A 25241-nucleotide genomic window follows, 5' to 3' on the forward strand; every position below is an offset into this window, starting at 1 on the left:
GAAAGGACTGGGGCTGAAAATAAGTGTTATATCATAAATTTAAAATTGGAAGGGACCATTAAGATCATGTAGTTCAATCATCCCATTTTTATGCATTAAAAAAAAAAAACAAGGCCAAATAACATTAAATGACTTACCAACGTCGAATAGGCAGTAAGTGAAAGATTTTGGGATCAGACTCACGACCACTGACTCCAAAGGCAGCATTCTGTACAATCCACCAATTTTGACATGTTTTTTTTTTTTAACAATTTCTGATACTCATTTTCCTTATCCATAAAATGAAAGGTCACATTAGATGACTTCTAAGATCTCTTCTCAGCTTTACCTTTGTGTATGATTGTCTATGTGTATGATATGTATGTCTATGACTGTAAATGTCATATTACTTTTCTAGGACTCAGTTTCTTCATCTTTAAAATGAAGCATTTGCAGTAAATAATCTGTAAGGATTCTTGCTGTTCTAAATTGTATTGTAAACATAGGTCTCACACTCAGACCCTCTTAATTCAGATTTATTGTTTGAATAAATTAAGGCACTTACAAGTTGCTGAATATTTAACAAAGAAGGAGGTTAACTTCACACTAGCATATCAAGAATATGCAAAAAGGGCACAGTGGCATTTAGCTCCTTTTATCTCCATTTGGAAATGTGTCTGGGCAGTAGGTCATCAGAATAAGGAGCTTCTTTATTCTCTGATACTAAGTCTGACAGGTCAAAGTATACATAGCTGGGCCTTTCAGGGAACCCAAGAACTTCAGGAAGACTGAGACTAAAAGAATGTGAGTTCATCCTATTATATAGTGATTATGTTTTTCTAAGACTTAGAATCTATGTGATAAATGTAGAAACTTTAGTTGACATAACACTTATGAAGGAAACATAGATGAATAACGGAGATTTGCCAAGAAACAAAGGCAATTTGCCCTCTCTTTTCAGTGCCATTAAATTGAAAAACTTGGTGGTTTTCCCTAAACACAGCCATAAGTGCTTTTTTGTGCGTGCTTCTATTTTCTTCAGTGTTAAGTTCTCCTTCTCTGCATATGCTTCCATACCTCTCCTCCTTCTATAGCCCTCCACTGACATGGAGTCCTCCATCAATAACTGTTGTTTTATTTAATTAAGGTATACTAATGAAGAGTCACAAATTTATACTTGTGTTATAGAATAAAAATATAAAGAAAAACCATTTTTGGTGAAGAAGACAATTGACCATTCACAGTTAATTGCAAACCTTCTAATGACTGCTTATATACTCTTCTAAAAGTAGGATGTGCACACATTAGCCAAGTAGTCCTGATATGTATCAACATTGAGTTCCATATAAAGCCACTTTTTGAAAAAGGAATTTTTGTCCAAATTGAAAGTGACTAAAATGTTTCTAGGTAAAATATTTTATTATTTCATATTATACTGTTTCCATCATTTTAGAACTTTACTTCTAATAAAAGTTTGTACTTCTGTATTGACATATTTTTAAAAATTTTGTCCTCTCTAAATATACCTTTGTTATACTGTCCCTCACACCTAAAATACTAATATCCTCACTTCTGCTCCAAGAAACCCTGGTTCCCTTTAAGATTCAGCTCAACTGTTTCCTCCTAGAAGAGGCCTTTCCTCATTTCTCCAGGCTTAATTCCTGTTTATCCCTTTTCCCTCAATTACTTTGTATTTATTGTATATTACCTGCACCAAGTTATTTCCCTTGTTTATCCTAATCTGCTTGATTATTGCTGTTGTTCAGTTGTTTCAGCTGTGTCCCATCCTTGGTGAGGTTTTCTTGTCAGATACTGGAATGTTTTGCCATTTCCTCTTCTTGATCATTTTAGAGATGAGAAACTGAGGTAAAAGTTTACCCAGGGTCACACAGCTAGTATCAAAGGTCAGATTTGAACTCAGTAAGATGAGTCTTCCTAACTTTAAGCCCAGTGCTATATCCACTGCACTACCCAGCTTCCCAAAACTTCTTAAAGCCAAGATTATTTAATTTTTTTCCTCTATATCCCCAGCATTTAGCACAATGATTATTATATAGTTGCAACATTATAAATGATTGATGAATTATCTTTACCTTGGCGATCCCTTCTGCTACATTGGTAGAATAAAATATAATGAGTATAGTGACATTCAGAGGAACAAAAAAGAAGTCATGTTGGAATACAGCAGGTAATGAGAAATACATGATCATACATAGGACCATGGGTGTGCTATTATTCAAAAAAACTTTTGCTAAAAATTTCCATTTATTTCTTATCAGAACAGATTTTCTCCTCTGCTAGCTTGCTAAAAATTTCCATTTATTTCTTATCAGAACAGATTTTCTCCTCTGCTAGCTTTCATTTCATAAAATTCAAAGTAAAAGTAAATGTAGGAAGTATTTTTGACAGCATTTAATGGAATCATAATGGTTGCAACAACTGATTCTGTTCCAGAAATGTTTGTGGCTCACAGAAATATTTTGGCTAAAAATTATATGGTTGATGCATAAGGATGCTCCCTTATTAAGTGTGTTGAAGAAAATAAAATGACATTGATGGTCTATTTACTTGTGTCAACAATTTTCAAAAGAATTTGAGAATTTCTGCCATCCCTTGTGATTCAGCTTTCAGAGCTGGAATGTCTCCACATTTACAAGACCTAAAAGATGTAAGGCTTAAAGGAAATCAGGCAGTAGGCCTAAAATACATTTGATATCTTGGGCTACAGTCCTTCTGTCTATTAGATTGTGTGAGGTTTACATAGGAATCTGTATTTGTGGGAAAACTAGGAATATATTTTGCAGCATGAAATCACATGTGAATGTACTAAGACAGAGTAAATGTATTATGAGAGACAGGGCAGTAAACTAAAACCAGTACAGATTCTTCTGCAGAAGTAATATAGGTCAACCAAAGAATTTTTACTTTATGGTAGAATATGTATAAATTAGATTTTAGATTCATTAAAATACTTTTCTCAGATACTTCGAATTTTATGGGTTTGATGTTTAATATATCAAGGTCATGTTGAACTTGCCCCACCTAATCTATTTTGATATCATTGTGTTATTTTTGTTGTGACCAACATAGAACCATGACACTAAAGCAATGATAACAAAAAAATACTATAGTGTTATTAGTAAGTCATAATGGATAATATCATTTGGGTGTATTTTCTGTTTGTATTGCCCTATTAATTGAGGGATTTTGTCATGTATTATGTTGTTAAATACCATTTTAACACCAAGATTCTGTCCATTCTTTGTTGTATTGAAATTTTGTTGCATTACATATTGAATGAAACAAGAAAACTATTGGTTAAGGCTTGTGAATTTTTTTGTTATTTGGATATTGGTTCCTATTAAAGAATGATTTGTTAATATGAACAATAACCTATATTATTTCTGATTGCTTATACCTATTTGCAAATGAAGCACTACTTTGACATGAATGTTTATATTTTCAGGAGATTTTGATACAGTGCAAAGCCCTTCCACACCCATCAAAGACCTTGATGAGAGAACATGTAGGAGTTCTGGGTCAAAGTCTCGAGGAAGAGGCCGGAAGAATAATCCATCACCTCCCCCAGACAGTGACTTGGAGGTATGCCCTTTTCTAATTGATGAATGGTAAAAAAAAAAAAAAAAAAAAAAATTTCTTTTGCTGAAAAATAGAATCTGCCTTCTGTAAAACTACAGACATGATTTCAAATTAAATGGCTGAAAAAGTTCTTGCCCAAAAACCTTATGTATAATTGTTTATCTATTTTGTAGCAGGCACAATTTAGGGCTTTCTTGTTTATAAATGAACAAAAACAAAACTGAGATAATTTGAAAATGATATTACTTTGCAATTTCTAAGCCCGAGAAAATTTTTTTCCAGTGTGACACAAACAAGAGAGATGGACAAAAACAGAAGAATGTTGATCATTTTTCTGATTATCACATTTGATGCAATGAAATCTTAAAATACTTTATTGTCAATACTGTGTGTAAATTCAATCCACATGTCAAGAAAAATACATCTTCCAAAAACATGTTTGTGAAATAGCATAGCTTTATATGAACCTATATATCTATATATAGTTTGATATGTAAAGACTTTGAAATCATTTTTGTGCTTTATTTAAAAATGAAGTTAATTTAAAAGAGAGGCAACATGATATAGAAAAGCACTGTTATTTGGAGTTAGAAGGCTTGTACTTCCATCTAGTCATCAGTTTCTTACACTATAAAATGTGAATTTTGTACTAGTTATCTCTAAAATCTTTTTCCAACTCTAAGTTCCTTGAAAGTTTCAGATTCAACTTTTATTAGGAAGCACTGAGATGAAGCATTACTAATGCTAAAACTTTCCTTTTCTGGTATTATATACTTTGCCTAAGCAGAAACTACATATAAAAATCCAGAAAAAGCAATCCAGAGATAACCTAGATGGATAACCATTTACTTCCCAAGATGATTCTCTACTTTCCAAAGGAGATCATGCCAAATTTCTTTTAATTACCCAGATCAACTCCCAGCTTTAAAATTTGAGCCTGCAACTTATAAAACTTATTTGCACATATTTCTCATCCTCATTTGTATTTTTAAAAACCTATTTATGCAGTATGGGAGGAAAATTCAAATCTGTTCACCAGATTTTTTTTATCTGAACTGATGGTGAATGATGAAAATAGCTGGATAAGTACTGTTACATATTTAAATCTAAATTACTTTTGAATCTACTTTTTGCTCCTCAGATCTTACAGAGGTTATGTTTTGTTAACTTTAAAGTAAATTAATAAGGTGAAATGTTTTTCCATGATGCAGTGTCAAGATTATATCCATCTATGAAGCATGGTGATTTTCTGCTTGTAAAGGGATTTCTATTTTCCCAGAACCCTGTTATGTGTTGATGTTTATCATTTGTGTCTTCAGCGTGTATTTGTCTGGGATTTGGATGAAACCATCATCGTTTTTCACTCACTGCTCACAGGGTCCTATGCACAGAAGTATGGCAAGGTAAGGAATAATAAAAAAGATTATATTCCCGTTCCTATCATATTTTTCTTTTCAAAAATTGCCAGGCACATTTTCTTTGACAATCTTCTTTTGTACAGGTGCTAATTTTCTGACCCATCAGAACATCGTTTTAATTATTTCTTTATTGGGGTTTAGTGGTTTATAACTTGAGTAGGCAACTTATAATTTAACCATCCAAATAGAGAGGTATAGATATCTGTTCCCTTCATGCCTGTGCTTCTTACTAGGCAAGCAGATTCAAAAGTAAGGCAAGTCATTCCTATCTTCATGATGATTTTCCTATCTTTCCAGGCCAAGAAAACTTTTCTTATCTTCATTTCATGATTATTTCAAGAGTTAGTTCTTAATTTTACTTAATGTTGATATTTCCTCATAACAGGAAATATGGTGGGGTGGGAAAAGCTTTGACTTAAGATCAGAAGACCAGGATTGTTGTCTTACATCTGAAATTTTCTACCTGTGCAACCATCCTTGAGTTATTTAATCTCCGTCAATTTCAGTTTATTCCTCTACAAAATGGACATTATTCTAATTGTGTTATATGTCTATCTGGATAATGGTCAATATTATACACCTATGAGAAAGAGAGAGAGAGAGAGAGAGAGAGAGAGAGAGAGAGAGAGAGAGAGAGAGATGTTTGTGTATGTATGTATATGTGTATATATATATGTGTGTGTGTGTGAGTGTGTGTATACACATACACAGTATGTATCTAATATTGACCATATGTATGTATGTATGTGTGTGTATATACATATATATATATATATATATATAGACACATATACATAAGCATATATGTGGTGTATATATGCATATAGTACAAATATAATTCATAAATAAAATACAAATATCAAAATATATATATATGTATACATACATATAATTGTATTTTTATTAGGACTATTATGAGTAAAGTACTTTACTTGCCTTACAAGTGAGATATTGTAATAATAGTAGAAGTCAAATTTTAAACAGGTAGAAAAATTGTCCAGCTCTGATGTTGATTCAAAATTGATTGGTTTGGCTAATTCCAGGTGAGGAAAGCTTTTCTGGCAACACACATCAGCCAGTGTCTTACAACTTCTCCTCAAAGAGAGTTACCTGCACACTTAGAGGAACTTTGACTTTCTTAAGTTTATATAACCAGTAAACAAATCAAGGAGAAGACCCTCATAATTTCTGGCTAAAACAGAAATTATGGTTATTTACATTCACTTTTAGTCAGTTTTTTGGACTAGGTGAAAGAGGTCATTCTCTACCTCATTTCTTACCTAATTTTAATCACTAATTGGGGATTGCCTCCTCAGTAGCTAGTCCAGTTGAAGATCTTAGCCTAAAAAGTACAAGGTCTCCCAGTACCCAAGGAAATTTCCAGTCATCCTGATCTATATCTGGCCACTGGTCCTACATGACACTGGAACAGAAAGAAAGGAAGGAAACCTTGCATAGCCTTGCCCCACTTAAATCCAACTTAATTACATGTCACATAATGATCTCCTTGATGCCATGATCCTCTTAAAGTAAGTGAAGGACAAAAAAATATCATCAGTATGATTCAGAGATAGGACTACAGTTCAGGTCTTCCTAACTCTTAGACTAGTTGGCTATCTGCCTTGCATTTCTTCCTTTTGTGCCTGACTAATGAAATCAAAACTTCATTGGTTTTTCAGTAATTACTTTGTATTAAATTTCAAGGATATTTGTTGGGCTTTATAAAAAAAGAGTTGGTATATACTTGCTCTGATTTAGCCTGATTAGAGACTGATGTAGCTCTAATATCTTAGCTTAGCACTTCTTAAACTTTTTCCACCCATGACCTCTTTTCCACCAAGAAATTTTTGTATGACTCCAATTATATAAATAAAATTGATGCACAAATTAACCATTTACTGATAATAAGTCATAATTTTTCAACTCCTAAATTCAGATAAGAGACCTAATATGAGGTTGCAACACACAGTTTAAGAAGCTTTGCCCTAAATATATTTCTACTGTTATGTTGTTTCTTCACTTCTGCCTCCTGTGTTCCTATTATTCCCTCATTTTTGGTTTGCTTTTGAGAGTTCCTATTTAAACATTATTCTATGAAGAATGTCTTGCACCATGATTTTTAAGAGTCCCAATTACACTCACTGATACTTTTGTTTGATTTCCTCTCACCAATAGTTCTTACTGTTAATCATTTTCAATGTTACTCATTACTATTTATTTATGTGTATTTGTACTATTGAGAAGACTGACACAATTCCAGAAATATACTGCTGAGTGCACAGTATATCTGTAGTGTCTCTTGACATTTATTGCTACTAATAGTTGTGACATTCAATACTTCTGTTCTAAGTGAATAAATCAATCATGGATAACTGTCTTACAATTTGTTCTGTCCACATTTTTTTGTTTCCCAGAATCATGCAACCACACAACTGTACAATTGAAGTTGTACATTGCCATATTTTTATGATTTTCCTTTTTCAAAAAAAATAACACTGAATAAATTGTAATTTCAAACCCTGCTCATGAGACACAGATTCGTGGAGAATGTCATTTGAACACAAAGACCCCACCAAATCTAAGTTATCTTAAATCCCAAATTCTATCTCACTAGATTTTAAAACAGAATCCTTGGGGTACCAGCATGAATTACTCCTTTGTAATCTCAGTCAGTAACAAGTCATTAAGTCATGAGTAGAGAGAGAAGAGTGGGACTCATCATTACTGTAAAACATCCAGTTATGAATATTTTACAGCATTCTGATTTCTTCCAGAACCATCAACAACTGGAAGTTGGGTTTTACTTTATTCATTGTCAAATAAGAAGATTGGATTAGGTGACCTCTAAGGTTTCTTTTAGACAGATGGGTGGTACAGTGTATAAAGCACTAGGAATATAGTTAGAATAGGCATAATGTCAAATCCTGCTTAAGACACTTACTAGCTATGTGATCATGGACAAGCTATTTATCTTCAATTTCCTCATCTGCAAAATGGGTATAATGGTAACATCTATCTCACCAACTTGATGGGAAGACCAAATAAGATAGTATATAAAAAGTTCTTTGAAAATCTCAAGGTGCCATATAAATGATGCCTGTTATTATCATTATAAACTTAAATATATGATTCCGAATCCTTCAAAATGTGTCTGTAAGCACATGCACATTTTTTGGATTCACAAGTGAGAAATTATCTCCCTATTTTTTCTTGTAGCAGCATAGAATGAAACCTAAAATAGGGGAGTTGGTTGCCATACCTATTTACTGACCAAATGGCCATACTTTCTACTTTTCATTTGATCAACATATATGCGTATTTTTAAAGTAAATACAAAATCCAAACTATTTTTTACTAATTTTTAAAAAGAAAATAACTCTCCATCACTTTTTTAAAAAAGAAAATAATTCTCCATAAGTTCAGCACATAGCAACTACTCTGGTAAACCTCACAACCATGATTTACTTTGTCTGGCTTAGTGGAGATAAACTTAATATTAGCTACATATTGCAAAAATTTCTTTTTAAAAAAATTATTCTTTCTTGGTCTTTGATCTTAAGTATTACTCTAGGTCCTGCTGATGAAACAGATGTAGTCAGAACCCTGCCATAGAGGTTAATCCAGCCTGTAATTGTTGTTGAAATTGGCAAAGCACCACAACGTGCTGGGTTGCTGGTATCTGCAGTGGGATTGTCAGTATGGGCAGCTGAGGAAGCACTAAATGAATATGGGAAAGCCAAGTTCACTAATACGTATCATTATGGAAGGGAAAGTCTGGCTGAATGTTGAGGAGGCAGCAGGGAACCAAGGCATCAGATTCAAAGAGACTAACAAAGAATGTAGGCAAGTAGCTGAGTCTGAGTCACAGAAACTGTAAACATAGTTCCCAGAAAAGGCCTCCAAGCCAAGTGGGACAAAAAGAAGGGATGCCTGGAATAAAAGAAGCCTAGGTCAGAATTATTGGTGGAGTTGACTAGAGATTGGCAGGGTGGATCATAGCCAAGAGGAATTATCTATCACCAGCTTCCTTTTGATTGGTTTTACCCAGAGGGCAGTGCTAGCCACACTGGTATCTTTAAAACTGCAGATGTGTTAAAGCCTACATTCTGAAGTCTAAAATAATTATGATTGGTTTAGGTTTCACAACCACATGGAAGATCCTTTTCTTGTTCATTATGATTGCTATCAGTTGAAAGATTTCTTCAGGACTAATGCTAACATGTAGTGAATGTTCATTAGATATTTGTAAAACTGAACTGATTATGCATTCAGTTCTATTTGATTCAACAAGCATCAATTAATTCATTCCTATGTGTCAAACAAAGGTAAAAGTATGGTGATAAAATGAAGAAGGAAATATGTACATCCCCCTTTAATTTTAGTTTTCATTGTTTACACTCCCTTAAGTCTAGAAAATCAACATAATAAATCATATTCCAATTTTGCCAGTGTTTTCCTATTTCCAAGGTGCAAATGTCCACATAAAAACACAAAACAAACCTACCTCACAAGCCAATTAAAGCTTGTCCAGGCATACCTGTAGTCCTAAATACTGTCCACACAAAGACCAAAAAAATGGTCCATCCCTTCAAGGAATTTACATTCTATTGGAAGGAACCGATATTACTTATATAAATAATGGCAAATATCAAAGAATGTGCCTTTTAGGTACCTAAAAATAATTGTCATGATTCTTCTAAATAATATCAAGGTTAAACATATCCACTATCTTCAGAAGATCTGATCTATTGGGCAGGGTCTCCAGACCTAACCATCCTGACTATGGATAAATTGTAATTTACCAATGCCCCTGTAAGAATGTGATTCCATACATATAAAATGTGGTCTTGAGTAGGGCATAATATATCCATATTATCATCTTCTTTGTTCTATATTTATCTTAATTCAGACTTGGTTTTTGTTATTGTTTAGTCATTTCAGTCATATCCAACTTTGTTTGGGGGTTTTCTTGGAAAAGATACCGGAGTAGTTTGCCATCTTCTTCTCCAATTCATTTTACAGATTAGGAAACTACAGAAATCAGGGTTAACTTATCCAGGGTCACACATCTAGTATTTGAGGATGTGTACTCATAAAGATGAGTCTTCTTGATCCCAAGCACAAAGCTCTAGTCATTGTACCACCAAGGTGCCTTAGCTTTTTTGATAGTAGTTCTCTATGTTAAATTGTCTTGAGTTTGCAATATACTAATACTCTTAAGTTTTTTTTGCCCCTTCTATAGACAATCACTTAGCTGTCTTTTCCATATTGTATCTGTGGCTATTTTTTTTTAAGTAGAGTAACATTTTGTCTCTAGTTGGCTTCATTTTATTTGATTCAATCTATTATTCTCTCCTGTTTAGATCTTTTAGTATCCTGATTCTATCCATTTGTTAGCAGACCTTCCTGACTATATGTCATCTGCTTACTTGACAAATATATTTTTTTGTCTTCATGCAAATAATTGTTAGGGATCTCTGTGCCTTCAGATAAGTAATGAATAGAAACTTTAGAGACCATAAAGCTGGGGAAAACTTGCTGGTGCATGGCAATCTTATATACATTTGCATACTTCTGCCTAATCTCTTTCCAAATGGACCTCATCATTCCACCAGTATTAAATCCAACAATGTATATCATCTCCTAACCTACATATTTGAGCTTGTCCAGTATTCTTCTGATTTACCAGTATAATTACCTATGCAAAAACAAAAATAAAATTAGGCTGATAAGAATAGTTTATGATGAAACAATGCTAGTTCTTTGCCATTTTTTCTCTTCTAACAGCTCACAAAATAGTTAAAAATGAATTTGGGGCTAATTCAATGCATTGTTGATCAAGATTGGATTTACCTTTACCTGAAGATCTTTAGTGAGGGAAAATCTATTTCTTCCAGGGAATAATGGGCTGATTCCCATTCTATTTTTATTCTTATGAAGATATTTCCACAGTAGTTCAGTTTTTTTTAAGTGTACAGTATTGTGGGTGAAGAATAATTAGCCTCCTTATTACCAACAAGTAATTAAGGCTGCATAAAATGAATTGTATGTATGTTCATATAGGTTTGCATGTAGGTTTTTGATATATATTTGTTAAACAACTAAGTGATATAAAATGAAACTAAATCACTAGTTAAGCAAAAGTTTAAGTCTATAATGAGACTGACATAATACTTTTTTCATAGGCAGGCCTTTTACATTTTAGACCAATTTTCATATTCTAGAACTCTGAGAGTGTTGGGGAGTTCTCTTCTCCCTATCAACTAAGCTTTCACAATACAGTGTAAGTCTGTCATCCTAGAATAGGAATGCAACAAAATCCCTGATGATGCAAGTAGAACATTTTAAAAGAGTGACAGTTTTGCTACACAGCTAATATTTAAAAAAAAAAAAAGGCTTTTCCTAACCACATGCTAGGCTAATGCAGAATGACCACCCATGGTTCAGTTTTTCAGTTTTCTGGAAACAGGTCCCCTAGTATCTTCCATATCAAGGATCTAAGTATGTACCAAAGTATTATTGCAGTAAATTGAGAGTTAAAAAATAGAATTAAGTATTCATCTTTAAGTAATGACAGTGCAATATGGAGGCACTTAGTAAAATTCAAATACCTATTTTTCATCTTGGACCATCAAGATGTCTCCTTAAGGGTCTAAGGAACTTGTTCATTGTTTGCCTATTATAAAGATATGTGATTTTATTTGTATGAACTTTCCCTTAACCAACATATATTATAACTCCTCTGCAACTTAGTAGAAGAACTTTAAGAATTTCTGTGGTTAAAAATTCACTCTGTCCAAACAGATAGTGGGAATCAGAATTATTCTAGTAGGTAGAACAAAAGACCTAGAATTTTCCAAATACATGTAAAGATAGTTTTCAACATTCATTTTTGTAAGATTTTTTATTCCAAATTTCCCCTTCCTCCTTTACCTCCCCTTTACCCAAGATAGCAAACAATCTGATATAAAATAAACATGTTGGTTGGATAAGATAAAATCCTTTTAAACATATTTTCATATTTATCATGTTTGGTTTGTACAAATCAGACCAAAAAGGAAAAAAAACACACACACACAAGAAAGAAAAAGTAATCAAACAAACAAAGATGAAAACATGGTTCGATCCACATTCAGTCTCCAAAGTTCTCTGAATGGATGAGGATGGCATTTTTCATATGAAATCTTATTGTAATTGTCTTGAATCATCACATTGCTAAAAAGAGCTAAGAACATCACAGTTTGTTATCATATACTGATTTTGAATCTTGCCTTAAACACTTAGTGTTCTAGCATTTGATCATGAGCAGATCACAGCCTTATAAAGCTTCATTTCTCTCATCTCTAAAATGAACAAAGAAATATTTTTACTAGCTATTTCACATGATGGTAGTAAGACGAGCCCCTTGAAAGTCTTACACATTATGGAAATATGAGTTCATTTTGACATTATTATGAGCTACCCAGAATTGAGTCAGGTTGATTCATGAATAACATACATATAGCCTGTCTCCAGTACCATATTTGAAGCTTTTCCTGCTTTGTAGAACCTTCTAGAGCTCATGTTCTATTCCAGCACAATCTTTAAAATCCCAAGGTCACCTCTATACTACACTAAAGTAATTGTACAAACACATTCACAATTTATATATTCATCATTTAAAATGTTAAGTCATGTCTCTAGCCTGTCTCTAACCTATGTTCCCACATTGTCATATATCGTTTCTTCTCACCCACAACATAGTCCAGCAAAATTCCCTTGAATGTCCTTCGTTACTTTACATCTTCATGATATACAAGCTAGCTTCAAAGCCTGGAATGTATACCCTTCCCTCACCCCTGAATTTCAAAGGTTTCTTTCTTTCATAGTTCAACTAAAATATCCTGTTCCTCTGGGTTGCTACAGTGTTCCCATCAAATCACTTTTTTTTTTAAATCTATTTCTTGTATATTGGTATACATAATAACCAAGCAAATGCTTGATGACTTAAATTGCAAAATAGACATTTCATGACTATTATTCCTACCTTTTGATGATTCTTAAAATTTGGGGGAATTCAATGTAATTCAATTCAACAAGTATCAATTAAGTGCTTTCTGTCTACCAGGCATTATAAAACAGCAATTGTAAAAATATGCCTACAGAAGTGAATAGAATTAAATAATTCTGAATTTGTCTCTCATGAGTCTTTTGATGTTTCATTCTTTTATATTAACCAATATCATGTATTAATCAATATCATTGACCTATTTAATACTAATAATATTAATTATATAATATTAATTAAACAGAATAATTAAATAAAGAAAAATAGAATTATAATTTTAATCTAATTCAGAAGCGCATATATATATAGGCTTATAAACTATAAAACTATAGTTTTATAAACTATAGACAACAGCAAACTAGAAATCAAAGAATTTAAAAGTAAGGCAAAATATTTTCATGGAACAACTGGATAAGCTATGCTATCTCCACTCCCTTACCCCTCCTATTCTATCTCTTTCCCCTTCCATTCAGATATAAAGTAAAATCGCTATGAAGATTGTTAATGTCGTGGAATATAGTTTATCCTACATGTTGAGGGCCAATAGGATAATTTATTTCAATTAAAGACAATTGTTAGTTTTGAGAAAATGTATCAATATTTTCAAGGCTATTGGAGTATAATTGAAAAAGTTATAATTTAAAGATATAGCAGTGTAGAAAGCTATTTGCCAATTAATGTTCTTCTCTATTAAATAACCAAACGTTAGGACTGGATAGGCATCATAATAATAATTATGTTTTCTTCCCCTCCCCTTTTTTTAATCTATAAGTGGTACAATACCCAAACCAATACAAAATTACTCCTGTATCCAATCATGGAAAAAATAATAAACAAATCATAACAATGATAATTGATAATTTTGTGTTTTCCTGACTTGGAAAGATAAATGTTCCTAAGGCAGCACGGAGATGACTTGGGAATGACTTGTTACTCATAAATCTCTACATTAAATGGACTTCATGCTTTTATTTTTTAAAAAATGTTGGAATTTCCTGTGTTCCTTTCTAAAATAAGCATCATTCTCCAAATTTGCTTCTTAAAAAGGAAACTTAATTAGTCCTTCTTTAAGCAGCAGTGACAATTTTTGGTTTTAGCTCAACTCCTTTGTTGACACTTACCATGCCTGTGTGTATCTATTTTTGGTTATTTATCCCAGTAGTAAATGATGTACATTGGTATTCAAGCTGCTCTGACCTGATGATGGCTTTTGCAGCTGAGTACCAGTTGGCACATAGAGTTTTCTACAATTTGAAACTCTTAAGTTTGTTAATGTGACAGGACATGTGTTCAGAGTCTACCATCATCTGTTAAACTTTATGAGGAACATTCCTCTTCTCTGATTAAGAGTATGTTATTTTACCTGATGTGTCATCTATTCTTCACTTTGAGGGGGAAGATGTTGAAGGAAAGAATAAAAAAATATTGTACTTTGGCAATTTTGTTCCTTTCAGAGAATTAGCATTTCATTCTGGATGAAGTCATAGTTCTCTAAAGTCACTCCAAAGAGTAAAAATGCAAAGGAAATAGCACAAATCATGGATCAGATTGAGAAAAGAGAAAACAGTTGCCTTAAAAGGAAAGAATTCTAGCTGCTAAAACTAATGTTGAGTTTAGAGAACCTGTTAAATATATGCCAAATATGCCACCAGAGCAATCTATAGGAAATAATACATTCAAGGGGATAAACCAAACTATTTTTAATGGGAGTAAAAAAAACTACAACATATATACAAAAAAATGAAAATTTGGGAAGATATTAGATGGATTTTGTTTGTTTAGGATAATCATGAATAAAATCATGAGTCTAGATATACAGAGTTTAAAAAATAATATTAATTAAATGATAGTTTCATTTTAGTGAAATATTATTCAACTAGAGTTAAGCAATTAAACAGAGCAGGTGAAAAGCCTACAAAAATCCTAAGAAGACTCTGTGCTTTACCTCTCCCTCTTTTCATATTTCAAAAAAATTATTTAAGTGAAATGGTGGGCTTTATTATAAAACATCTTTTAAGCCTAGTAAAGGAATAGGATGCGAATGACCAAGGAGGGAAGATATTTAGTGACTATCTTGGCTCATCACCTCACATTACAGATAAGGAAACTGAGGTCCAAGAAAGCTAAGCTATTTGTCTTAGATTGTTTTTTTTTTAATTTTACTTATTTTATTTTAATGTATGATATAAAACAAGAATTTTTATAACAGTAGAATAAAAAGATCTCACATAAAAACTGAAAAATCTATTATGTACAACTTGCTATTCTTTTTTAGAAGAATAATAAAATCATCATGTAACATTTTTCTTCCCTTTTTTCCTACCCTAGAGATAGTTATCATTAAACATGAATATGAATATATATATGTCTATATGTATGTGTATGTGGGTGTATCTATATATAGACATATATAGATATATGTGTGTAAAATAATTCTATACATATTCTATTAACCAACTCTTTCTCTGGATGCAGATGGCATATTCCTTCATAAGTCCTTTTTAGTTAATTTGGATATTTTAAGTAGTTAAAATGACTTAATTTTAGTAAGTTTGAAAGATGGGATATAAATCTCATTCCTGTAATTCTAGAACCAATCCTTTTTCCCACTACTATCCTGTTTTTTTAAATAAGTTGAATAAATGCTAATTAAAGGCCATGTAAAATTATTTGCATATTTATAAAAGGTCAGAAAGTATATTTTGATATAGTCCAAGGTGAGAAAATCTTTGAAGTCTTTCTCACTTTAAGAAGATTGTGATTGAAATGTAAAATGGATATATCAACTAGCTCCTATTTTTTAAACTATATTCTTTGCTTTGCTTTGAATTTTAAAATTTTAAATTAAAAAAAATTTTAATTTTTTGGCCTATGATCAATCAATAAACATTTATTAAGCAGCTAATCTGACCCAAATCTGAGTTCAAATATGGTTCAGACAGTGTCTGGATGACCCTGGGCAAAACATTTAATCTTGTCTGCCTCCTCATCTATAAAGTAATCTGGAGAAGAGAATGGCAAATGACTTTGCCAATAAAACCCCAAAAGAGGTCCCAAAGGGTCAAACATCACTGATAAGTCTGAGCAATAAAAGTGCTAATACTTAAGGATATAAAGAAAGGTAAATGTAGTTCCCAAAGAGAAAAATAATATGCAAACCACTATAAAGGAACAACTTATAAAGGAGATAAGTTATATGTAATAACAATAGAAGGAAATTACTATCATTAAGAGACTCCAAGAAAGGTTTCTTTTAGAAGATGGGATTTCAACTGATTTGAATGAAGCCAGGGAGGTTAAGAAGTGGATATGAAGAGGACAAATGTTGCAGATGTAGGGGTCAGCCAATGAAAATGAAGGTATTCAGGAGATGGACCATCTTCTTGTGAGGAGCAACAGGGAGCCCAATTTTTACTGGATGGAAGGGTATGAAGTGGTCAAAAAAAAAAACTGGAAAATTAGAACGAGCCTAAATTATGAAGGGTTATAAAAGCAAAACAAGTACTTTTATATTTGATTAGCAATAATATATTCTGTCTTCTGAGTTTCAAGCATTGTGCAAAGTCATGGGTATTCAAAACCCAAAAATAGGATATCAGTACCCAAAAAGTCTTTAAGGTGCTGATATTTATGAAAGAAAAAAAATTTAGAGAACCTGTTTTTGGTTTTGTTCTAATATATTCCCTGTTCTAGCCAGGTTTACTTAATTATTAAGTTGAGCTCCCTATAGGTTGGTAGGTGGTACAGTAGTTAGAGTGCTAGATCAGAATCCAAAGGATCTCAGGCATAGCTTTTCTTGATATTTTGTTTTTCAGTTATGTTGTGTCCAACTCTATGGTCCATTTGGGGTTTTCTTTGCAAAGATACTGAAATGGCTTGCTATTTCCTTCTCCTACTCATTTTACAGATGAGTAAACTTGCCTAGAATCACACATGTCTTATGTGTCTGAGGCTGTATTTGAATTCAGGAAATTTTTCAGACTTCAGACCTGATACTCTGTACCACTGTACCATCCAGATGCTCCTGCCTCTAGAATAGGCACCTACTGCCCAGAGAAACTGTGAGGAACAAATGGGATAGTTATAAAATATTTTGAAGTGCTATAAAAATGCTAGCTATTATCATTAGTATCATTATCATCATCATTATTTTTAATGACTATCAATCAAAGCATTAAAAAAAATCTTTTACTGTCAACTTAGGCCATTCTCCTGCCTTTTAGCAAAAATGAATCATGCTAGAATTATAACTGTTAATTATTTTATTTTTTAAAAAAATCTCAAGAGATTCTCAATAGAGAGTAATGTTTGAACTACTTAGGTCATCGGGTTGTTTTTGAGGCAAAAAGTAAATTCTAAAGCACCACCTCTACATGAGTTAGCTATATTGTGTTTTCTGACTGATCATTCTGATCTATTTTTGGTTTTCCTTTAGCCCATTTACTTTATACTTTGTACTTAAATCTCCTCCCTCCCATACAGACAAACCCATTCTATTTACCAGTCATTGCACATTTAAGGATACTTTTTTCATTATTTATGTGTGTTTACTATTATATTAATAATAATATTTAATATTATATATTATTTTATGTTTTAAATGTGTGTAATATATAATATAAATGTATGTTCATATATAATATGTATTATTGTGATGTTTTATTACTATTATATTAATAATAATAATATTATTATTACTATTACCACTATGTTAGTGGTAAATAATTGAGCAAGCAGGTGAGATCCCACAAAATCCCAAATACAATTCATCCTCCCCACATATATTTTTCTAGAGAATTTTGTTAGGACCTCCTCATTGCTCTTTTTATTTATCTGATGTTATATTTATATGTGTGTATGAATATATGTGTAGATAATTTCTCCTTCCATTCCCTCATAGATCTTAAGTTTCTTGAGAGAAAGGTTTCCTTTTCCTCTCTTGTTTAATTAAAATTTATTGAATTGAATTGGATACCGTCAAAATCAGGATGATCAGTTCTATTTCCTTGAATTAAGACTTGGGTTAGTCTTCTGCATATAAGGGGCCTCACACTGCCATATGATTTAAAAAAAAAATAAATTATCATTTTTATTATAAACTTAGTTGACATTAACAACCACAACATGTTAATATACAAAGAACATAACATTTTATATAATACACCATGGCCTTCTGTTTTATATATGCTTTTTTTTTAATTTGTGTGTATTTATTAAGTTTAACAAAGTAACAACCAACTATTTAGTTATGATCCCTTCTACACAAATGTATTGCCTCAAAGATGTATTTTAAGTTTTTTATTTGTTCTTTTTTGTATATTTGTCACAATCACTAATCTACCATCTTCACTTCTCCTTCTTGGATAGAAGCTTTTGTTATTGTTCATTTTTCATCCTCAAAAAGAACCTATGACATCAGGAATATGATGTCTTAATTTGCAAGTAGTGAATTGAATTTAAGGGAGTCAGAGATATGCAAACTCATCAGCCTCCATTTTTACTTCATTGCCATAGGAATCCAGTGGCAAAACATAGGTCACCTTGTATGAGGTATGCATAGTTCAGCAAAACAAATAAAAGACATTGGCCACATCTTAAAATGTACTTATTATTCTACATCTCTAGAGTCCACCACCCCTCTGTGCTGCAATAAAAAAAAAGATTAGAAAAACTCAGCTGAACTGAGTGGTTGATATAGGGTCTGCCTATTTAGAACCTCGTGATCCTTTTGAAACATCAAGAACTTATAACAGCGAGCTTGCAAAACTGGTTGAAAGTGCCAAATTTTAGAATCTCACAAAATGTTCCTGGCCCTTCTTCATCAGGTTAACTTGACCTCATGAAGGCCACAAACCAAACTTCCCCTCCTTCTTCCCCACCCTATCTAGTTCCCTGGTGGTTGTATAATAAATGCAATAAAGCACTGGGGCAAAGCCAATGAGCAAGTTAGTTCTGACACAGCAACTGAGTTTATTTTTCTTTGGTATGAATTAGCTTCAAGGGAATAAATTCAAGAAATTTGCAGAACCTGAATTGGGTTCAATAAAAAAATAAATAAATGCATAAAATATGAAAATATATAATATTTATACCTCAGTATTATTCTGGATCTCAGTTGACATCTTTCTCTTCACCAGCCTATCTGGCTAATAAAACTACTTTCAAGTGATGCTTTTGATGCTATTTGTTACTCTGCCTAATCCCCAGGGATTTAGCTAACTGCTTCTGAAGCACTCTCACAGCTCCTGCTGTCAACACAAGAAAGAGATCAGAATTCAACCCTGAATCTAGAGTACCAATTGCCTCCATCTTTAGGGTTTAACTTAACAATCATTTTCATGGTGGTTCTTACATTTAGGGAGACAAATATTTTTTTCTCACAAGATGCTTTTGCTATCTATCTAAAGTTAATTTTTTTTAAGTTATCTTAAAATTCATTTTATGTTCTTGGTTTTTCACTGCTTAATTTGCTTTAGCTATAATTTAATATCAAGGATTCATGATTTTGTTTCCTGTTGGATAAAGTGTTGGACTTGGAGTCAGAACTGAATACAAATCCTGCTTCATATACTTAATTGTATAATTCTGGATAAGTCATTTAAATTCTATCTGCTTTAGTTTCTTCAGCCGTATAATAAGAAAATAATAACAACTATCTCAAAGGCTTGCTATGAGGGTTAAATGAGTTAATACAAATTTAAGTGTTTTGCAAACCCTAAAACATTATGTAAATGTTGGCTATTTTATGTATGTGTGTGTGTATGAATATATATATGTATTCATATATGTGTTTATCTATTTATATACACATGGGTGTACATACATTATCAGTACAATAGATAAAGTGTCAGAAGTACCTCTGGAACTTAGTAGCAGTGTCATCATAAATAAACCACTTAATCTTTTTTAGCCTTAATCTCCTTATTTATTTTTGTTTTGTTTTGTTTTGTTTTTGAGACTCAATTGGGGTTAAATGCCCAGGGTCATACAGCTAGTAAATGTTAAGTGTCTGAGGCTGAATTTGAACTCGGATGCCCCCTGGCTGCAGAGGTGGTGTTCTATCCACTGCCCCATCTATTTTTTAAAGTGAGAATAAGAATAATAATACTTATCTCCCAGAGTTGTAAACTTTAAATGAGATAAAAGATGAAAAGCTCTTTGTAAACCTTAAAGCACTACATAAACTCTAAGATACATAGATATAAATACTTTTGAAGCTTGTCATTCAAAACCCTGAGTTTTTTTCCTTTTCTCTGTATGGGACATTTCCCCAGCATTAAACTTCACTCCTCCTCTGTACATCAAGAGGAGTTCTTACTTGCAAAAGCAAAACCAACAACCCAAAGCCCTTATTTACCCAGGCTTTGCTATCTTTGGTCAAAGTGTTATTTGTTTACAAAAACCAAGTCATGACAAATTCTGCCACATTTCCATCAGAGAATCCTGAACCTCAGTGGGAAGGAAGAGAAGGAATGGAGTCTTTGGTGGAAGAGCTACATTTTTTTCAACTATTCCACCTAAAACAAAATATCAGAAACATTCATGTTAATTTAACAATTTGACAAAACCAACATTAATGTAATTATCAACTTGATGCAAGACATTGGGCTAAGTAATGGGGCTAAAAAAGACAATGATTTTTAAAACTTCTTCCAGAAAGCTGACATTCTTCTGGGGTGAGAAGGGTAGGACTGATGTGCAGATAAGTATAATGAAGGTAATTTGAAGAGGGAGACAACCCAGACAACAAGGGTGATCAAGGACAGCTTCACAGAAGAGATAATACCTGAGCTAAGCCTTAAGGAAGATAAGAATTCTGAGGGGATACATTCCAGATAGCAGATAGTATAGCTCAATAAATAGTTATATATGCCCAGTTTGCCCTGAATATGAAGTAAGAAGAGTAATGTGAAATAATTCTAGAAAGAAATGGTAAAGTGCAATTTTAGAGATTTAAATATTGAGTTGAGTTTTCTGTATTTTATCCTCAAGGCAATGGGGATCTTATGAAGATTTTTGAATAGGTTTTTGAGGTCCGACCCACAATTTAGGAAGATCATTTTGGCAGCCCTGTGAAGAACAGATTGGAGAAAAGAGAGATTGGATGTTATTAGAATAATTTGGAGACTCTGGAAATGTTGCTGTCCTGAATTCAGCAGGGAATTGATCAAGGAAGTTGTTGCTTGTCATTCATCCTCAAAGAGGAGCATGATATCAGGGAGGTGATGCTATGACATGGCAAGTAAATTGGATTTTAAGTGAAGGAAGATTATAAAAAGTTCCCAGCCTCACTTTTTCCTCCAAAGCTCTGTAGGTCCAGTGACCAGATATAAAGCAGGATAACTGGAGATGGTTCTGGATGCAATGGAGATTAAAGGAACAGAGAGGAAAAAGATGAGAGAAACGTGTAGAAATAGAATGGTCAAGATTTAATAACTGACTAGTTATAAAGTGAGAGAAAAAGAAGAACTAAAGGTGATTATAAAGATTATAAATTTGGGTGATAGAGTGATGATTGCTTCAGGAAAATAAAGAAGATGGGAAGAGAGATGAAAAGTTTTACTGTGGATATGTTGCTTTTCAGATGCCTATGAAAAATTCATGTAAAAAAATCCCAACAGGCAAGAGGTAACATCCAGTAAGTAGTTGGTAATGTAGGACTAGAATTTAGGAAGGAAATTAAGGCAGGATATGTAAATTTGACAGGCATCTAAATATGTATTAGGTTAGAATATATAGGTTTAATTAAACTACCATTTTATCCCCTGATTAATAAATTACATTCCAATGAAATTCTATGTATCAATGTAAAAGAAGCATCATAGCCCCATCTAGAGCTACGTTAAGTAGATATCTATGTTCAGTGGATACAGCATCAGGCATATAGTCAGAAGACTTATTTTCCTGAGTTCAAATCCAGCCTCATATACTTACTAGCTGTGTGATCTTAGTCAAGTCACTTCACTCTGATTCAGTTTCCTCATCTGTAAATTGATAGAGAGAAGGAAATGGCAAATTACTTCAGTATCTTTGCCAACAAAACCCCAAGGAAAACAAGAAGAGTGAAATGCAAGTAAAAGAAATGGCTAAACTGAAAGTGCTATAAGAGATCCCAGAGGCCATCTAATTCAACATTTTCATTTTTCCTGAGGACCTCAAGTCCTAGAGAAGTTAGTGTGTTTGTCAAATGTCACAAATGACAGAGGTTAGTTTGAATCTAGATCCTTTGAATTCAGAGTACTTTTCATTAAATAATACTGTCCAACACAAGGAATTCCTCTGCTCCAGTATATCTAGTCCTTCCCTTTCATCCTTAGTTTCAAACAAGCTTTGACTTTCCTGTTTTTGGTAGATTTGAGCCTTTCATGCTTGTATATTGTTACCCACTAAAACATTACTGTTCCCAATGGAATAACTATTTTAAGCACTTGAGCATTGTAAGCTTTAAAAAAAAAATCAAAATCCCTATCTGTCTCTCTTTTAAAAATACATAATTGCTGGCTCACCTGAGATATTTTTACGTTGTGTCCTAAGAGGAGGACTTCCATTTGATGGCCCAATCCAGTGGAGAGGTCCACAGACAGACAGTCTGGCTCCAACTCTGCACTAACACAACTAAAAAGCATTAGTATTTTGATATAGAGAAATACTGTACTTGGTCTTGAGTTGGTTATACACTGGTAATATCTGGCTTGGAATCACACATGTAAGGGCCAAAGAGCTGCTCTTTTTTTTTTTTTTTCTTTTGTATTCAACAAACTATTTAGGGAAAAGTTCCAATATTTTTAATAAAGCAGTACACAAAGTAAATTGGCAGAAGTTCAATTTGTCTCATATTAAATTTCTGTATGAGCCATTTTTGAACCTGTAGAAACTACTCTATATGGTATATATATATATGGTATCCATGCTCCTGCTCCTACCCACTCACAATACACTTTTCATTTCTCCATTCCCACACTCTTTTGTCTTTCCAAGTTTTTTAATACCTCTTCTCCTTAGAACCTAAAGCCAAAATTCACTACAACTGACCTAAAGAGTCTCAGCTAAATACTGATTTGGAGAGTATGCTATATTTCCAAATGCATCCAATGAAAGTGAACAAAGCATATATGTGTCTCTGCATGGAATTTGGGAGTTAATCCAAGAGTGGATTTCATTTTCAAATGTTTGATAAACTAGTGGGATCTCAGGTCTTAGCAGCTTTTTTCCTGGAAGCATGATAAGTCAAGAGACTCAGAATTCTCCTTTACATTACATACACAAGTTGCTATGGTTACGCTCACCTTACTGATCATTTCTACAGCTCTCAGAGCTCTGGACCTTTAAGTTGGAAAAGTGTGGCACTGGTACCATATGTATAATACTTATTTTGAATAACAATCTTGGTGGCTTAGATGAAAAAAAAATAGGTATTTGAAAGCAAAACTTCAGACTTTCTCTTAGAAACAAGATCGCAACTTCTAACAGGCTCAATTTTTGTTGGCTTGTGTCAAATCTGTCTCCATCCCCTCCGGCAGGATTGGTTAAATGACTCTCTGACAACAGATCCCTGGCCCAGTTCACTGGAGGATTTTTTTCTTTACTAGTTTGAAACCTTGGCACAGTCAGAGGCCAGGAGTGGTGGTGAAGTGGGGGAGGTGGCCAGAGTGGGAAGTGGATACAGCTAATTCACACTCTAGCAAGCTTCATACCTAAACAATAAATAAATAAATTAGAAAATGATGTTTTACCAAAGTGCTTATCAACTCCTGGATTTGATAGCATACAAGATATGAAGTTAGTATAAATGAAACACACATAGGCAGTCCTCTGTTTTCCACAATATTTGAATACATTTTTCAACTTTCAGATTCCCATGCTTGCTTGATAGAACATTGTTGTTTTGATTTTCATAATTTCATTTGTTTGCATGGTTATAAAATGCATCAAATGAATTCTCCATGGGTTTTTCCCTACCCATACTTGAACTATGCAGAGAAGTTTCATAATAATCCAGAAACATGGAGTTAATAAAAAGATTGACTAACAAGAATACGATTATTTTCCTTCCTTTTCCAATAAATCTAAAATGTAAAAGCAAAAGAATGTTAATACAGAAAAAAATAACATAGGTAATTTTATTTGAAATTTTGTAAGCCTTAACAATTATAATAGCTTAAACAACCCACTTAGGACAAATTCCTTTTAAAATCACACATTTCTGAATATCCAACTATCATCTGTATTTCAAAGGCAATAATTATTGGTAACATAATGGGAGTAGAATGCATATCAGATTTTTTGAATTGCAACAGTGAGCATTCCACAAAAGCATATAGCATCTCTAATGGAATTATGTTTTCATGCTGTAATTACATTTGATGTTTCCTGATATCCCTTCCTACTTTTCCTTCATGGTTCTGTGAATAGTTTGAGTGAACAGTTAGCACAATAGTATTTTGGATCAGCAAAATTTGGGTCAGCAATAATGTCTACTTTTTAGCTAAGTAAAATCTAGCACATTGATAGTTTCAGGGCTAGCGGTAGTTATGCAAAACTGTTGTTTGTCCTTCATTCTTGAAGAAGACCATAACATCAGAGAGATGATGCCATGACATGCAAGAAAATTGGACTTAAATGATGGAGTGTTATATAAGATCACCTGCTTCACTATCCTCTCTAGTGCCAGCTGGGTCCAATGACTAGATATAGATAGATATAATTGGAGATGGCTCTGGATGCAATAGGAACCTTAGACTTTTTAAACTGTCTTGAACAGATTTCAGTTTGACTAAGGCCACACTTTGTTAGTGAATAAAGCTAGTTAGCAAAGAACTGCTTGTTTCAAATAGTCTAAACAAACAAATATATATATAGATATATATATATATATATATATATATATATATATATATATATATATATATATTAAATCTAAAATCTGGAAGGGAAAAACCCTCAGGGTTTCAGACCAAAATAGAAATATTTGCTATTTATATTCACTCTGACAATCAGGACCCAAACAATGATCTGAGACCTATTGTTGGCCAATCAAGCTAGCATCGAAAAGAAAGAATTTTTTTGTAGGTTTCTAACTATGAATATGTAATTTAACTGGACTTGGGAACTCAAGGAGAGCAAACTTTTTCTGCCAATAAAGACCAGCAAATGTCTTGCAACTTATAGACTTGGTGAATTGACTAGAAGCTCTGAAA

General features: G+C 32.8%; 1 protein-coding gene across 15 annotated transcripts in view; it reads left to right on the plus strand.

Moving 5' to 3' along the window:
- EYA4 (EYA transcriptional coactivator and phosphatase 4) overlaps positions 1 to 25241 on the plus strand; it is a 356489-nt gene that overhangs the window by 302285 nt on the left and 28963 nt on the right. For all 15 annotated transcript variants that reach the window (XM_051997772.1, XM_051997785.1, XM_051997776.1 and 12 more), the window contains 2 exons: positions 3446 to 3582; positions 4899 to 4982. In XM_051997772.1, the coding sequence (XP_051853732.1) occupies positions 3446 to 3582; positions 4899 to 4982 (221 nt within the window). The remainder of the gene's footprint in view (positions 1 to 3445; positions 3583 to 4898; positions 4983 to 25241) is intronic.

The sequence above is a fragment of the Antechinus flavipes genome, chromosome 4, assembly GCF_016432865.1.
Source record: "Antechinus flavipes isolate AdamAnt ecotype Samford, QLD, Australia chromosome 4, AdamAnt_v2, whole genome shotgun sequence".
Taxonomy (NCBI): domain Eukaryota; kingdom Metazoa; phylum Chordata; class Mammalia; order Dasyuromorphia; family Dasyuridae; genus Antechinus; species Antechinus flavipes.